General features: G+C 52.5%; 2 protein-coding genes across 2 annotated transcripts in view; one reads left to right on the top strand and one right to left on the bottom strand.

Annotated features, from left to right (window-relative positions):
- Positions 1-127: 127 nt before the first annotated feature.
- Positions 128-14,271, top strand: CCAR2 (cell cycle and apoptosis regulator 2). Its single transcript, XM_025463111.3, is given in 22 exon segments — positions 128-265; positions 1,156-1,251; positions 1,538-1,629; positions 2,047-2,138; positions 2,343-2,457; positions 2,625-2,754; positions 2,938-3,034; positions 6,652-6,771; positions 8,599-8,821; positions 8,908-9,021; positions 9,375-9,538; positions 9,986-10,157; positions 10,245-10,437; positions 10,440-10,474; positions 10,583-10,804; positions 11,385-11,529; positions 11,658-11,740; positions 12,146-12,292; positions 12,446-12,557; positions 12,658-12,846; positions 12,991-13,196; positions 13,454-14,271. Coding segments are annotated over 21 exon segments (2,754 nt in total). The 5' UTR covers positions 128-265; positions 1,156-1,193; the 3' UTR covers positions 13,499-14,271.
- A 242-nt stretch (positions 14,272-14,513) lies between these two features.
- Positions 14,514-16,422, bottom strand: part of BIN3 (bridging integrator 3) — a 44,481-nt gene continuing 42,572 nt past the window's right edge. Inside the window, exon 9 of the mRNA XM_025463116.3 lies at positions 14,514-15,416. Within this exon, the coding sequence (XP_025318901.1) occupies positions 15,270-15,416 (147 nt within the window). The 3' untranslated portion in view covers positions 14,514-15,269. The remainder of the gene's footprint in view (positions 15,417-16,422) is intronic.

Raw genomic sequence — 16,422 nt, 5'->3', positions numbered from 1 at the left:
AAGCGGGGGCACCACCGAGGCCCGGCTTCCTAACGCGCGTCCGATCGGGGAAGGCGCACTTCCGCTCCACAGTTGGAGCGGGATGGCAGGCGGCGTGGGGGAAGGGAGAAGTCGGTGGAGCGGAGGGAGGGACCATATCCGGGAGAGTGGCAGCTTCCGACCAGTGGTCGCGCTTCCGGAGAGGCGCTTCCGGTGGTGGCGGCAGCAGCGGCTGTGGTGGTTCCGGGTGTCTTTGTCCCCCCGGTGTCGCGGCCCTGGCCCGCAGGTGGGTTGGGGGGCCCCCCGCCGCCCCTCCGCCCGTCTGCCCCTCCCCCGGCCGCGGGGCTGCGAGGGCCGGGCGGCCAAGATGCACGGGGCGCGGAAGGGGCCGAGCCCCCCTCGGACTGCGAGCCCCGTCTCCCTGGCAACGGCCTCGGCCCTGGGGGCGGGCGGGAGGAGGAGGAGAAACCGCGCGCCTCGGTCCTCCCACGGTGGCCCCGCCGCGGCCCGGCCCGGCCCGGGAGGCCCGGTGCCGGCGGCTGCTGAGGCGGGAGCGGGGGCCCGGGGCGCTCGGGAGCTCGGGAGCGGCGGGGCGGGCGGGCGCGCTGCCGGATTCGCGTCGGCCGGGCCCCGGGGCTCCCTTCGCAGCAGCCGGTCCGGGGAACAACGGGCCGGGCTTCCGGGGACAGGGCCCACACCACCTCCTCTCCCGCACCGGCCTCCTCCATTTTCCCGGGCCTGGTGGAGGGCCTTTTGACGGATGTATTTGAATGAATGAGTGTCACCGGGGTCTCCCCAGGCATCCGCGGAGAGGGAGAGGGGCGCCAAGTTGTTGGCGACCTGGGTGCGAGGCTCAGCTCTGTCACCGACTGGTGATGTGACCCTCGGCAAGCCTCAGTCTCTTCGAGCTTCAGTTTCCTTTTCTTTAAAAACAGCCTGACGGCATCACCCACCACGACACTACCGTGAGGGCACCCTGCAGCGGTGTAGTTTTTGCATTTCCTGCTTTATGTGCTCTCCAGCTCCTCCATTCATTCTCCGCACCCACCTGCACACCTACATCAAGATCCTCCGTTACTTTTTGGCTGGGGTGTCTGTGTGTGTGTGTGTGGGGGGGGGGGGAGTCGATGGAAAATTTCCCTCTGAGCTCTTAACTTCTTTCTTTTCCAATTAAAGGTTTTTTTCTAAGACTCTGAAAGAGGACAGCATTCCCAATGTCCCAGTTTAAGCGCCAGCGGATCAACCCGCTTCCAGGGGGACGCAACTTCTCAGGTGATCACCTTTATCCCTGTTTGGCCCCATAGTGGGTATGATGTGCTTTGGAGTTAGTCTTTTAAAATGTGGCTTTGGGGGTTTCTCTGGGGGAGCGCCGTTTGCTGCCCACGTTTCATAGGAAGATAGGAGACGAGCACAGTGGTGGCAAGTGAGACCCTGCGGAGGAGTCGCTTCGAGTCCCCTTCGAGTCCCTTTGCCCTTTGGGTCCCCCGTACCTTCTGGAGGACTCTGGTGCTCAAAATGGTGGGTGCAGCTCCTGGAGATTGCTTCTCTGTCCACATAGGCGCAGCTTCAACATCTCTTCTGGGTCCTCCTCCTGGTTTGCTCACTCCTCCTGTGGCCACAGACCTGTCCCAAAATGCCAGGCACCTTCAGGTAGGTTGTGCATTTTTTCTAGTGAGCTTCAGCACTTGGGACTAGTGCAGCATGCATGGGGGCCTGGTGCTTTCATTCTTGCATTGCCATGTTCATCCTTCCTGGAGCTCCTGGCCTGGGCCGGGATGGAGGTAACTAGACACCTCTGACCGGGAGTCCTAAGTTCTGGCTGAAATCTCTTGGGTGCTTCTTGGAATTAAAGAACTGGAAATCCCAGAAGAAGCCTGTGAGCTAAGGTTCAGTGTGATCTCTTCCTCCTCCCAGCAGTAGATTATGACTGTTCTTTCTGTGTGCTTCCTTCATGTGACCCTTGATGCCATCCTCTGTTGAGCTAGATGGGGTTTGGCTGGAGATGAGATGCTAATGGCAGAGCGTAGACAAATGCTGTTACTTTCAAACTGCACTATTCTCTTTCAGGGTGGGGAGAAGCAGCGGGTCTTCACTGGCATTGTTACCAGCTTGCATGACTACTTTGGGGTGGTGGATGAAGAGGTCTTTTTTCAGCTCAGGTAGGCTTGAGGTTAGTCCCTTTCTGGAAATGCTTGTTGAATTCAGTTCTGTCACCATGCTGGTGGGGCCCCTCTGAAGCCATTGCTTTGCTGTTTTTATGCAAGGTGTGCGAAATCTTGATGGGCAGGGCCTCATAGGGGCAGTCAAGGTGGCTTGGCCAGGGTCTGTCTCCTGACTGGGTCTCCTGGCTTGTGTGCTGGCAGTGTGGTGAAGGGCCGGCTGCCCCAGCTGGGTGAGAAGGTACTGGTGAAGGCTGCATACAACCCAGGCCAGGCAGTGCCCTGGAATGCTGTCAAGGTGCAAACGCTCTCCAACCAGGTATTCGTCTTTCTGGTGTCTGCATTGGAAAGGGGAGGGGGGAACCCCCAGTGCCTTGACAGCTGGGCAAGAACCTTACTTTTGTCAAGGGGTGGGGCTGTATCTTTCCAAGGTAGTGAGCACATCAGCCACAGGATTCCCTGAATTTCCTGGTTACTGTCCTACAGCCCCTGCTGAAGTCCCCAGCACCTCCCCTTCTACATGTGGCAGCCCTGGGCCAGAAGCAAGGGATTCTGGGAGCTCAGCCCCAGCTGATCTTCCAGCCTCACCGGATTCCTCCGCTCTTTCCTCAGAAGCGTGCGTACCGGTGGGATGGATGTTGGGGTGTGGCTTTATGGGGTATTTTGGATGAATGGGCCTGTAACTCTCAGGTGGTTACTCTCAGACTAGGAGGGGGTACTTTTATCACTGGAGGAAAGGGACAGGGAAATTGGGCAGATATGTAGGGTTTTAGAGTCACCAGCCATTTCTTCTCTGTAGCTCTGAGTCTCTTCCAAACATCCCACACACTTCATCTGAGCCACCTGAACAGATTTCCTGCTCGGGGCCCTCACGGACGATTGGATCAAGGCCGAAGGTAAGAGAATGATCAAATAGGGAAGATACTTTATTTGTCTCTAGGAGCAGTGTCTCTTTGCCACCTGTTGACACCAGCATTCTCTTTCTGCAACTAGATCCTGGGCCTTTTCCCCTGAAATAAGTTGATGCACTGAGATGTATATGCCAATGTCAGAACTTTATAAATTGGTTCAGCAGGGATTTGATAATATAGTTTATCTTTCAAAATACCACACTGAATTTTTAAAATATAGAAATTTCCCTTTTAATTCTTGTCCTTAAGACTGAGATGCCAAAAATCAAACTATGCAGATACTGGTGACTGTCCAAAAAATGGGAATGTCTTAATTTGTAGTATAAATTTGTAGTATGTCTTAATTTGTAGTATAACGTTTCTTTATATACACTGTACACCTCAGTTTAGCGTTAGAGTCTATAGGTTGCACTCTTCCCAAAAGTCCAGGCCTGTGCCTAGAACATGTAAATAGCTTCATGGCACATGTGCAGCCGGCATGGTAGCTTTGGGACGTTGGGGGTGTTTTAGGCCATCCTGTATCATCTCTGAGCTTCAGGGACTGCTGGGAGCACACTCCCCATTCTCTCCAGCTCATGTGTTCCTTCTCCTGCCTTACTCTCTCCCTAGAAGGTTATGCTTATATTCCTAGGAGTTAAGCTCTGGGCTAGTTTGTTGACTTGTTTTAGTTCTTCTGTCGGTCCTTACTTTAATTTTTTTATTATGGAAAATTGCAAATATAAGCAAAGCAAACAAAAGGATGTTCCCTTGGGCTAGGTCATCATGAACTCTAACTAGGAGAATGGTTCTGTGGTCCAGGATTGTTTTCCACCGTGCTTCCACTACTTGAAATGCTTTGTTCTGTCCTCAAGTCACTGGTGTATATTTTGCATACACCTACACCTCTTGTCCTGTGCATCTTCCCTGTCTCCAATTTTCAGACTTTGTACCTCTCCCATCCTGTGGGTTTATTAAAGGCATCATTACCAAATCACAGCAAGTGCCCTGAGGGATAGTGTAGCCTGGGTGGGAATCAATGGTTGCTATTGACTTTGTGCTTTAGTTTCAAATTCTGTATAGTCACATGCATTTGATTGTCCTGGACACGCCAAGCCCTGTGTGAGGCCTGTGTGACATGATTCTCACCATAATGCTTTGGCGTCGTGGCTTCTAGAGAAAGGAGGTCTTGCCACTGGCTGAGAGATAGCACCATCAGTCAGTACAGAGAGGCTGCGAAGTAGGAAAGGGAGCAGTAGGAGTTAGGTCACTCGGGGAGAACAACAATTTACAAAGGAGTCCAGCTACTTTAGCGTTTTGACTGGAAGCCAAGTTTTATTTTAAATTTCAGGTTTTGGGATAATGGTGGTGGGAGGTAACGGAGGTAACGGTGTCTCCGTTGGACTGCCGGTACTGAACTACTGAGGTTTTTGGACAGGCATATCCAGCGGGATGCCATCGCAGCATCCTGCTGAGGTTACTGAGATGTCTCCCACTGGTACCACTTTTCTAATGTGTTCTTTACGATTCACAGTGAGGAGAGAAAACTGGCCATTGAATTCTAGGATTCAGTGGGACATCCACCGTCACTAGGGGTGGACAGCCTTTACTGAAGTGTTCACCCAGTCGTGGATGAGCTGAGGAGAGCTGTCAGAATGACTCTTAGAAACGTGCAAGTACTGACATCCTGTAAAGGCAAGATTGCAAGGCAGCTTTCGGATGGAGATGCTAATAAACCAGGAAATGAGCCAGGCAGATAGAGAAATGATGAAAAACCTTGTGTTGAATGTAATGAACTTAGATGCCCAGGGCTGGAATGATCAGGGAAACAAGACAGGTGGGTCTGAAGGGAAGAGCAGAGGCCTTCTGGTAAATAGACTGCAGTCTGCGCCATACCTGGGCAGGAAGAACTGACAGTGATTTCCTTTCTCTCGTGAGACATGCGGGTTTTGTTTTCTCTTATCAGTCTGGCATTTTATAATGGTCTAAAGGTTTTTCTTTTTTTGTTTTTACTTCTGAACCCATAAAGTAGTGAAACTGTCATAAGTATAGAAATGTATAATGTAGTACATGCTATTAGGTAGGTAAAGTTAAAATACGATAAAAATGTGTCATTCCCTGTAAAGGTTACCATTCTTAAAGACCTTTAGAAACAATTTTGAAAAGAGAAATTACTTACTGCTTTTTTTTTTCTATGTTCTTTTGTGGTCTTTATGAGCATACTTTTTATAATTTTTCTGAGTATGAGCATACTTTTTATAATTTTTTTCAATTTTAATTTTAAAAAATTTTGACTTTAGAGTCCAAATTATTTCTATACATTGTGATTAAAGTGATCAAACATTTTTTTCCATATTGCGGTATAATCCTAAAAGTTCAAGTATTAACTAGATTTGAATGTGGTTTTCATATTCTTGGCTTGATTTTTTTTTTTTTTTTTTTTTTTTAAAGATTTTATTTATTGGGGGCGCCTGGGTGGCTCAGTGGTTGAGTGTCTGCCTTTGGCTCAGGTTGTGATCCCTGGGTCCTGGGATTGATGGAGTCCCACGTTGGGCTCCCTGCGGGGAGCCTACTTCTCTCTTAGCCTGTCTCTGCCTCTCTCTCTCTGTCTTTGATGAATAAATAAATAAAATCTTTTAAAAAAAGTAAAATCTTTTTATTTAATTTATTTTATTTTATTTATTTTATTTTTTTATTGTAGAGAGAGAGCATGTGAGTAGAAGCAGGGAGAGAGGCAGAGGGAGAGTGAAAGGGAGAAGCAGACTCTCCTTTGAGCAGGGAGCCCGATGTGGGGCTCGATCACAGACCCCTGGAATCATGACCTGAGCTGAAGGCAGACAGACGCTTAACTGACTGAGCTATCCAGGCGCCTCTCAGCGTGAATTTTTTCCACTATTCATAGTCTTATGTTTTTCTTTTGAGTTAACTTCCTTGGGATAATATTTTCAAGAATGGAATAATTGGATCAAAGGGTTTTAGTGTTTTTATGACTTAAATGCATAGTGCTAAGGGTTTGTTACAAGAACTGTCTCTTAATAAAACTTCCTTTATAGAATCCTTTGCATGATGCTATATACGTGTCTCATGTTAAAAATCAGTTAAAATCTTGGCATTTCAAAAAATTACGTTAGCTATAATTTTTAAGTTCAGAAAAATAGAAAAAAATTATTCACAAGCCTTACCAGTCAGAGGTGTTCATCATTAATACTTTATAAGATATATTTTTTAAAAGTAATCTTTGCACCCAGCCTGGGGCTCAAACTTACAACCCTGGATCAAGAGTCACATGTTCCACTAACTAAGCCAGTCAGGCGTGCCCCAATACTTTACTACTTTTCAGTCTTTTAAAGCTTTTTTTGCACAGTTGAGACAATACTATATACATACTTTCCTGTACTAGTCTTTTTGCTCACCATGGGTGGTTTTCTGTTTATAAGTATTTAAAGGTCCATTTTAATAACTTTATAACAATGTTATAAATGTTAGATGGCTGTTAGCTAGGCTTCTTTATCCATTTCTTTGATGTTGGGGATTCAGATTGTTTCCAGTTCTTTTAGGCCAGTAGGTATTGAATCTTAATGTAACATTGTGGTTTCTTCCTCCTGGTGATGGATCAACCCCCCCAGCGATGACTATGACTCCAAGAAACGCAAGCAGCGGGCTGGTGGAGAGACTTGGGGTGCTAAGAAACCAAGGCATGACCTGCCTCCTTACCGGGTCCATCTCACTCCCTATACTGTGGACAGGTGAGTGGTGAGGCTGGGGTGGGGGGTGAGGCTTTTGCAGCTGGTAACAGTTTCTTGTGTAAATGAGATACAGTCTATGCAAGAATAAGTGTGTTTGTGTGTAGGGTCATGCGCCTGGGACCTTTCTGTTTCTTAATCTAACAATTTTTAGATTCTTTTTTTTTTTTTTTTAAAGATTATTTATTCATGAGAGACACAGAGACAGAGAGGCAGACACACAGGCAGAGGGAGAAGCAGGCTCCTCGCAGGGAGCCTGATGTGGGACCCGATCCCGGGACCCCAGGATCATGCCCTGGGCCAAAGGCAGACACCAAAACGCTGAGCCACCCAGGGATCCCAGTTTTTAGCTTCTGAATCTCCAATTTTGACCATCATAGTGCCTTGGACATGGATGCCTTGATAGAGCTTTTGTGATTTTATCACCAGAAATAATTATGCCAGGTTATCATTTAAGGTTTACCGGTCAGAATCCAGGTACCCAATACCAGTTCTAATTTAGGTAGAAAAGTCCTGATCTTAAGCACCCTGGGACTGGTTTTCCAGGGGGACCTTAGACTCATTTTTAGAGTGCTCCAGAGCATGGGAGGACTCTGGCCTGCAAGCTTATGTATTGTGCTTAGGAACTGATTGACTCAGAGGCAGATGAGTGATTCCAGCAGCGTGGAGGCAGGGCTCCGGCCACTGCCCCAGTAGCAAAGTTCACCTAAGCCCGAGCTCAGGGGAGGGGGCAGCCTCCTGGCACCTCCTCCTCGAGGTGCAAGGGAAAGAGGGCTTGTTGCTGCCCTTTCTGGCATCAGTGGTTCCTCTCTGCAGGGCCGGGTAGGGCCTGTCCTGTGCCCCCTGCTAACCCAGCTGCTTTCCCAGGTTAGTCTCATAGGATGGTATGGTCCCCATATCTTGGAGAAGGATGCAGGTAGCGCCTCCTGCTAATCAGAATGTGACTGCCAGCAGGTAGCCACACACATGTCTTTGGAAGCCTCTTGTACGTACTGGTTGGGATTTTGCTTTTTCACTTAATGTGTCTTAGAATTTATTCCATGTTAGCATTTGTTAGATTAGTCTCATACTTTTCACCACCTACGCAATATTCCACTGAATGGATAGACCATTTATTTCACCAGCTCTCTGTTTCCACATTTTAATCATCCTACATATTGTTGTCACAAACAGTCCGTGTGGACAGGGGCAAGTAGTTTACTGAGGTCATTTCCTGGAAATGGAGTAGCTGGCTCAGAGGGTCTGATGTTGAACTTGCACATCCATTGCCGGTTCTCTCAAAGAGGCTGTGTTGGTTTCCATTCTTGCCCGAGGGGCCTGAAGTGCTCAGTTTTCCTTTCCCCCTGCTGTTGGCAGTGCTGTGCTACCAAACTTTTCAGTCCTTGTCAGTCTCTCTGGAGAAAAGTAATATTTTGATTTGCATGTCTTTAGTTCTAAGTGAGATTGAGCAGGCGTTCACAGGCTTTTAAGTCTTTTCTTTTTCTGGTAAGTACCTGTTGATGACCATTTTCTCAGTTTTCTCTCAGACTCGTGAACCTTCTTGTGAACCTGATATAATTTGTTTGCTTCTCTTCAATCAAGATAGTGAGCCGTAGCTGTCAGATATGCAAATGTTTTTCTGTTTTTTCTTTCCCAGTTCGACTTTACTTTGCTGTTAGAGGCTGAAACATTTTAGTGGTCAAATCTCATCCATCTTTTTCTATTCAGAGATGTCTTCTTCCCAGATTAGAAAATAATTTGCCCTTTTTCTCCCCCCAAGTCTTTCATGGTTCCATTTTTTAAATAGTGTGGTCTTTGCTCAGTCTGGATCCCCTTGCTTTCTTCCCCCAGCCCTACCTGTGACTTCTTAGAGCTCCAGCGCCGCTACCGCAGCCTCCTGGTGCCCTCCGATTTTCTGGCTGTGTGTCTGAGCTGGCTGTCAGCCTTCCCTCTGAGCCAGCCCTTTTCCCTCCATCCTCCAAGCCGCATCCAGGTATCTTCTGAGAAGGAGCCAGCTCCAGATGCTGGTGCTGAGCCCACCTCTGCAGACAGTGACCCCGCTTACAGTTCTAAGGTAAGAGGACTGAGGTCCTGCTGCCTTGTCCCATGGTTGGAGGCCAGTAAAGTTCTTGAGCGTGTCCTTCATGCTGCCCTGCACAGGTACTGCTGCTCTCTTCCCCGGGACTGGAGGAACTGTATCGTTGTTGCATGCTCTTTGTGGATGACCTGGCTGAGCCAAGGGAGACACCAGAACATCCTCTGAAGCAGATTAAAGTAAGAGCTGGAGTTCATGAGGCAGGAGGTAGTCCTGGATGACGGCCAGGCCCTGTCACGTTTTCAGCAGCCTGGCTCCTGTTCACGAGCTCGTAGAAACAAGGAGCCCAGAACTGAAATGACCACTCATTTTACCAGAAAGACAGCATGGCTTAGGATGTTCTTGTCAGAAAAAGTTACATGGCTAGTTCATGTTTGTAGGTGGAGAGATCCATCCTCCCCTGCTTTCCACCCCGTGTGGCAGACTCTTCACCATATCCTGCTGCTTTCATTCCCCAGGGGTGGTAAGCTGCCTCCTGGTGAGAGATCCAGATAATTGTTTTTTTGTTTTTTTATCTCATTTATTTTTGCAGTTTTTGCTGAGCCGGAAAGAAGAAGAGGCAGTGCTGGTTGGGGGGGAGTGGTCTCCCTCTTTGGATGGCCTCGACCCCAAGGGCGACCCGCAGGTGCTAGTCCGCACTGCCATTCGCTGTGCGCAAGCCCAGACTGGCATTGACTTGAGCGCCTGCACAAAGTGGTGAGTGGCTGTCCTGGGCTTCTCTTTGGTGGCTCATTGGCACGACTGTCTGGGAGACCAGGTTCCTGTGCCTTTCTGACCTGTCAGAACTCTTCTTTTCCCCCAGGCCTACCTCACCCCTCCCTCCAGCCCTTGCAGATGATTGTCTTGGTTGTGAGCATGACTAGGAGGTGTATGTGTGTTGAGGGCCAGCCGACCCTTCAAGGCTTGTCACATGCAACCCCCCAGCCACGTTAGTGGTCCTTGGTGCTGGGAGCACCCTGGATAGTAATTGTCTGCTTACTCATGTCGGCTCATCGGGGAACCACTTCTCGAGGACTTGGTCTCTTTTGTTTTCATGTTTTCAACGCTGCGTGTGCAGTATGTGCTCATTAAATGTTGGTTGGAAACTGAAGCACCTGTAAAGGTTGTGGGTCAGGACTTCTTTTTTCCTTTTGCCGTGAGCAGGTGGCGCTTTGCTGAGTTTCAGTACCTGCAGCCGGGTCCCCCAAGACGGCTCCAGACTGTGGTGGTGTACTTGCCAGATGTCTGGACCATCATGCCTACTTTGGAAGAGTGGGAGGCCCTGTGCCAGCAGAAAGCTGCAGAGGCAGCTCCCCCAGCCCAAGAGGTGTCTGGGGTAAGGCTAAGCCTTACAGACAAGTGGGCAGAGTGGGTGTCCTGACCTCTGGTTGCAGGTGGTCATAGCTCTTGACTTTTGTCGCAGGAAGCAGAGCCTCCGGAGCAGGCAGCTGATACATCAGAGCAAGTAGCAGACACCTCTAAACAGAATGCGGAGAATCCGGAGGCCACCACACAGCAGGAAATGGACACTGATCTCCCCGAGGCCCCTCCACCCCCTCTAGAACCTGCTGTCATGGCCCGCCCTGGCTGTGTAAACCTCTCCCTCCATAGCATTGTAGAGACCGGAGGCCAAAAGAAAGGATCTCTTTTGAAGTAGGTGTAGGGGTCTGGAAGGGCTGTGTGGCAGGGTGTATGGGATGGAGGGCTTGGAACATTCCCTTTCTCCAGATGCTCACGGGCTGCTGTTGTCTCTTCCACAAGGTGATGGTGTTGGCTGAGCTGTTTTTGGAGATGCTCCAGAGGGATTTTGGCTATAGGATTTATAAAATGCTGCTGAGCCTTCCTGAAAAGGTAGTGGCTCCGCCTGAACCTGAGAAGGAGGAGGCAGCCAAGGAAGAAGAAGCAGTCAAGGAAGAGGCTGCCAAGGAGCCCAAGGATGAGGTACAGAGTGAGGGCACAGCTGCCGAGTCAGACGCCCCACCGGTGAGTACTTCTGCTGCCTGCCTGGGCACTGGGGCTGCACACGGGAGTGCCGAGCGGGTTTGAGCGCTGCTGGGGGGGTTCTGCGGGGCTCTTCTCACTGTCCCCTCACTGCCTGCATGCACCCCGTTGCCTTGGCACGTCCTCAGGAGCAGGGCACTGCACTCTGCCACATGGCCACACAGCCAGGAGGTGGGGTGCTGGGAGGGAGGTGGGCCTGGAAGTGTGGCCAACGGGCCACGGCAGCACAGAAGTTAATATGCTCTGAGGACAGGGGTTTTGGCTCCTTGATGGTTAACTAGCACACTGCATTTTCTTAATGCTTTCTAAAGTGCATGGGTCTGCTTCTTCCTAAATGCTATTGAGTAAATGTAATTTCTTATGGGACTGAATTGACTCTTAAAGAGAATGCCAGGTGCCTGAGAATTGCCCTAGTTCACTCTGAACCCCACGTCACAACGCAGTAAACCAGACTGTATAGAGAACCCTTACCGCGGTGCCCAAACACGGCCAGCGCACAAATGTCGGCTCTTATCATTGTTAGCGGTTACAGGTGACCGTTCGCATCTTGGTTTGCTTCCAGAAGGAAGATGGGCTTTTGCCCAAACCTCCGTCTTCCGGGGGAGAGGAAGAAGAAAAACCCCGGGGTGAGGCATCCGAGGACCTCTGTGAGATGGCCCTTGACCCAGAGCTGCTCCTTCTAAGGGATGACGGCGAAGAAGAGTTTGGTACGTTCTGGCATCACGCAGCAGCCTCCTGGCTCTGTAGCTGGTGCTCTCCTGTCATGGCTGTGCATCTGGGCCCCGGGGGGAGGGAGGGGTCTCCTTGCTCCCTGCTTACCTCGGGCTTCCTGTAGCAGGAGCCAAGCTGGAAGATTCAGAGGTGCGGTCGGTTGCCTCGAACCAATCAGAGATGGAGTTCTCCTCTCTTCAGGACATGGTGAGACCTCTTTCCTGCTCCCCCCGCCCCACTGACAGTGAAGCCTAGCGAGGCCTCTGACTCACTGCTGGGATGGGGAGACTTTACCGTATGACTCCTGGCATCCTCTGACCGACAAAAGACAAATGTGGTTCTTGGCTTGCAGAGTGGTACTTTCACAGGATCCGGGATGCTTTAGTAGCTCCATCTGGGCGAACCAGGGCGGTGTCTGATGCAGGAGCACACTCGGCTCCTGTGTGTGTGTGACAGCCCCTGGTGCCCAAGTGGCCCAGGGCTCCCATCTCCAGCTGGAAGGGGTACCCGGGTGTGATGATGTCAGCTCCTTTTTCAGGGGGTTACCTCCTGGGTGATTTCGCTGTTCAGAGAATGCTTTGTAAATCTTGTTCATCCTTGTTTATCTTGCAGCCCAAGGAGCTGGACCCCTCTGCCGTGCTCCCTTTGGACTGTCTTCTTGCTTTTGTCTTCTTTGACGCCAACTGGTGTGGCTACTTGCACCGGCGGGACTTGGAGAGAATCCTGCTCACCCTTGGGCTCCGGCTCAGTGCAGAGCAGGTGCCTGCTCTTACATCCCCTCAGGCCTCCTCAGATGGCCTCCCCTGGCGCCTGTGCATGCACTCCCATGGGTGGCTCAGGGTGCTTGCATGTCACAGGGGCGAGGGCTGCCCCTTCTCGTCAGTGGGTTTCTTCGGTGTGTGTTTTCTGTAGGCCAAACAGCTGGTCAGCAGGGTGGTGACCCAGAACATCTGCCAGTACCGCAGCCTTCAGTACAGCCGCCAGGAGGGCACAGACGCCGGGCTTCCCGAGGAGGTGCTCTTCGGTGCGTCCTGAGGAGTGCCCTGCAGCCTTCCCAGGAGGACGGGCAGGGCAGGCTGCTTTCTCCTGAGAACCTCTCCCTAAATCTTCACGGCCCCTTCTAGGAAACCTGGACCTGCTACCTCCTTCGGGGAAAAACGCAAAACCAGGTGCTGCTCCCACGGAACACAAAGGCCTGGTGTCCCACAACGGCAGCCTCATCAACGTGGGGAACCTGTTGCAGCGTGCGGAGCAGCAGGACAGCGGACGGCTCTACCTGGAGAACAAGATTCACACACTGGAACTGAAGCTGGGTGAGTGGCCTGCGGCTGCAGGGACCCAACCAGGATAGGACATGCAGACGTGTGTCTTCATAGGCTCCTCACGCCTCGGGCCTCTTGCCCTGGGCTGCGACACTCAACCTTAGCAGGGGTCTTTCTGCCATTTCCCTCCACCAGAGGAGAGCCATAATCGGTTCTCAGCCACGGAGGTGACGAACAAGACACTGGCGGCAGAGATGCAGGAGCTGCGCAGCCGGCTGGCCGAGGCGGAGGAGACGGCCCGGACGGCCGAGCGCCAGAAGAACCAGCTGCAACGGCTGCTCCAGGAGTTCCGGAGGCGCCTGACCCCCCTGCAGCTGGAAATGCAGCGGATGGTTGAGAAGGTGAGCCCTCTCTCCACCCGGGGGAGAGCCAGGCCGGCTCGGTGTCCTGTTGGGAGGCTGTGAGGACGATAGCCAGCCACCGCTCTGCCCCTCCCGCCCCCACCCCAGTTTGCCCACACCTCGCCTCGGCTTCCCCACTTGCTCCTTTCTGGGGATGGGGGTCAGTCTGGCCTCTGCTGCAGCCTGCTCCTAGCAAGGGGGGTTGGTGGGCACCCCCGTCCTGGCCCTTCCTCCTCAAGTCCTGATTCTCGTTACAGGCTGACAGCTGGGTAGAGAAGGAGGAGCCGGCACCTAGCAACTGAAGGGGCCTGGTGCAGCAGCTGCCCTCCCGTGGGGTCAGCGATGGAGCCTGCTGACGTTCGAGCCCTTTTGGTTCCAGAAAGCAGCTGGAGCAGGACCTGGGAGCCATGGGCAGGGGTGGCTGACCCCTGTGCTCAGCCTCTGTAGAGGAGCTCAGGCCGTCAGGGTGGGGTCTGCGCTATGTGGGATGGATGAGTGGGGAACCCTGGTTCCACTTAACAACTAAATCCAACACCTTCTGCACCCCTCGAATGTCATTTTGTCCTCCACCTTGGGATTTCTCCTGGGGCCCTTTAGTCTTGTGCTTTCTCCTGTCCTTTTCCAGTTTAGAATAAGACAGGGGAGGAAAAGGCTTTTCAAGTATGTCATAAGGTCTGATGCCAATAAACTGAAGAAACAGACGTGGAATCTGGCGGGGGCGGGTAAGAGCCCTTCCTCCGGATGGCACAAATCCTGCTAGGTCCAGGAGCAGGTTCTTGGGGGAAGGGTCTCCCTTGGCCATCGCAGGAATGGAGTCCGTGCTAGCAAACTCTTGGTGTTGGGCTGTGTTTCCCAGAGAGCACTGTGTTCTAGCCACCCCAGACTTGCCAGAAGAAACCAGCACCTCCCCATGTTCAGAATGTGGTATTGGCTCTGGCCCAGCCTTTTTCCCTGTTCCCCCCATAAGTCTCGCCTCTTTCCATAATCCGTGGTTTCAGTTTGACTTTGTATATAAAGTTGGTTTTTTTTTTTTTTTTGGCTTTTTGTTTTTTAAATAAACCAAAGTCAAAAACAAGCCACGTGTCCTCCATAGCCCTTCCCTTCTTCCTCTTCTAGGTCTGCCTGTGCAGGCCCCCTTCCTCCCAGCCCTTAGTCCAGAAGGTAGGGCGGGGCAGTGGGAAGGGTGAGCCCCTGGTGCTCTGGGCCCTGCCACCTGCTGGTCGAGAGGGGCAGTGCTGTAGAGGTGCGGCCAGCTCGGCAGGGGGCAGCACACCCTGCCACAATCCTAGGGTGGCTCTCCTCTCAGTCACAGCACAGTAACAGCTGGCAAGTTTATTGAAAACTTTACTTGAAAAAATAAAATTCCAAGTATTCCGGTGAGACAAACCCACTGTTGTTGCTCTGAGGCCTGTGAATCAGGCTGTGACATTTTGTGTGGTTGGTAGCCTATTTACACGAGCTGAGTCTGGTTTCCTAGGGAACCTACGAGGCTTGGGACTCTTCTGTGCACCTGACCTAAGGGACAGAAGTGGGCTAAGCCAGTTTTGTTGTGCTGGGAGGCTGGAGTGAGGGGGTCTATGGGTTGGGGGAGCACAGCTCTTCTGTTCCCCATGGCAGTCTCAGGCCTCTTCAGAATAGAGGAGTCTGGAGCGGAAAGGCAACGAGGGCAGGTGGACTCCCCAGGGGTCTTTGGAGGTAGATGTGATCGCGACCTTGCAAGCAAGGCTGATGCCAGGTGAGCAAAGCCGGTGCTTTGAAGGCTGGAAGCTCGCGCAGGCCCCGGGCCAGGATGCCCTCTGGACGGTTCTCTTAGAGGGGAGAAGGCCCCTGGAGTTTTTCTGCTCTGCTTACCTGTCTGGGCTCTTGCTATGGGTGGGGAGATAGCAGCCTGTGTGGGGCTCCTGGTGCCAGGTCACTTCAGAGGGCTGGTGAGGTAGAGCAGGGGCTCTGCTGTCCCTGTGCTTCTCTCAGGGGAGGGCCTTTTGCTGGCTCATACCTGAGCCTAAGCTTGACAAGGCCAGAGACCGGAGAGGCGGACTTGTGTCCCCGGAGTCTCCAAAGGGCAGCGAGGACTCAGTCATCTGCCACAATAGAGAGGGCTCTGAGCTCACTCAGCCTGGCCTCATTCTCCCTCTCCCGCAGCTCGTCAGGGTGGCCAGGCTGGTCAAGCTGCTGGGTCAGGTCTCCAAAGATCTTCTGCATTTCTGAGTAGTACCCAACCTGGGGGGAGAGGCGGGGAGGAGGTTGGCAGGTGCCGGGCTCCCGTGGCACCAGGCCCCACAGCACGGCACCCCCGGGCACAGCAGGACAAGCGGGGCCAGAGAAGCGTCCCAGAGGCCCACACACTGTTGTGCCCTCAAGCAGAGCACTCAGGCTGGGGAAAGGGCTGTCTCCACTGTCCCCTCGGCCCATCCCGAAACTGCACAGCAGGCAGGGAGACTGAAGCCACGGGCCCCAGCCCTTCAGGGGCAGCCGCTGCTGCTGCCAGGATGGCAGTAAGTCAGAGGGTCCTTGGGGAGGCAGAGGTGGGGAGGGCCTTCATGCCCTTGGGAAGCTGAGGCTGGGGTGGGGGCACTGGCAGGGCCCTAGGCAGGTCCCGGGAGGCCGGGGAGGCCGGTGCTAACTACAGGCTGCTTTAGCAGAGCTAGAAGCCCGGGACCCTCATCCACAGGAGAGAGGGTGTAGTGGCCGCCAGACCCTGGGAGTTCCCAGAAGCAAAGATGAGGAAGGTGACACCTCCCCAGCCTTCTGTTCCTTCCTGACCTGTCCCACTGTTCATGGATGGCAACAGCCTGCTCATCACCACCTCTGCTGTCGTGGGCTGAGGGCAGGGCTCAGAGTCCGCCTCGTGTCCATGTGTGTGTATGTCGGGGTGGGGGGGGGCGTCCAGGGGAGATAGGAGAGGCCTGCAGTGGGGCAGGTGCAGGTGTGCTCAGGTACCAGGAGACCCACCAGCAACTCTCAGGTGGCGGAGGGCTGCTCAGACCCAGCACCTTTTCCAGAGGCCACCTCTGCCCCAGTCGCCACTTCATGACCAAATCAAACACCTACTTTCATGAAAGTGATGCCCACCCCTCGAAACACTATCTGGACACCCACCCCTATGTGGTATCATGTCCGGCTCCAAGTTGTGCCTGGGCAGCAGGAGCTCTGCTTCCACTTGGACCCTGGAGTGCTGTCACCGGTGGGCAAGGCCTGGAGGGGCGGCAGGTCTGATGGCAAGTCC

Source organism: Canis lupus, chromosome 25 (assembly GCF_003254725.2).
Source record: "Canis lupus dingo isolate Sandy chromosome 25, ASM325472v2, whole genome shotgun sequence".
Lineage (NCBI taxonomy): Eukaryota > Metazoa > Chordata > Mammalia > Carnivora > Canidae > Canis > Canis lupus.
Note: the sequence above shows the minus strand (reverse complement) of the source record. Positions and strands in the feature narration are given on the sequence as shown.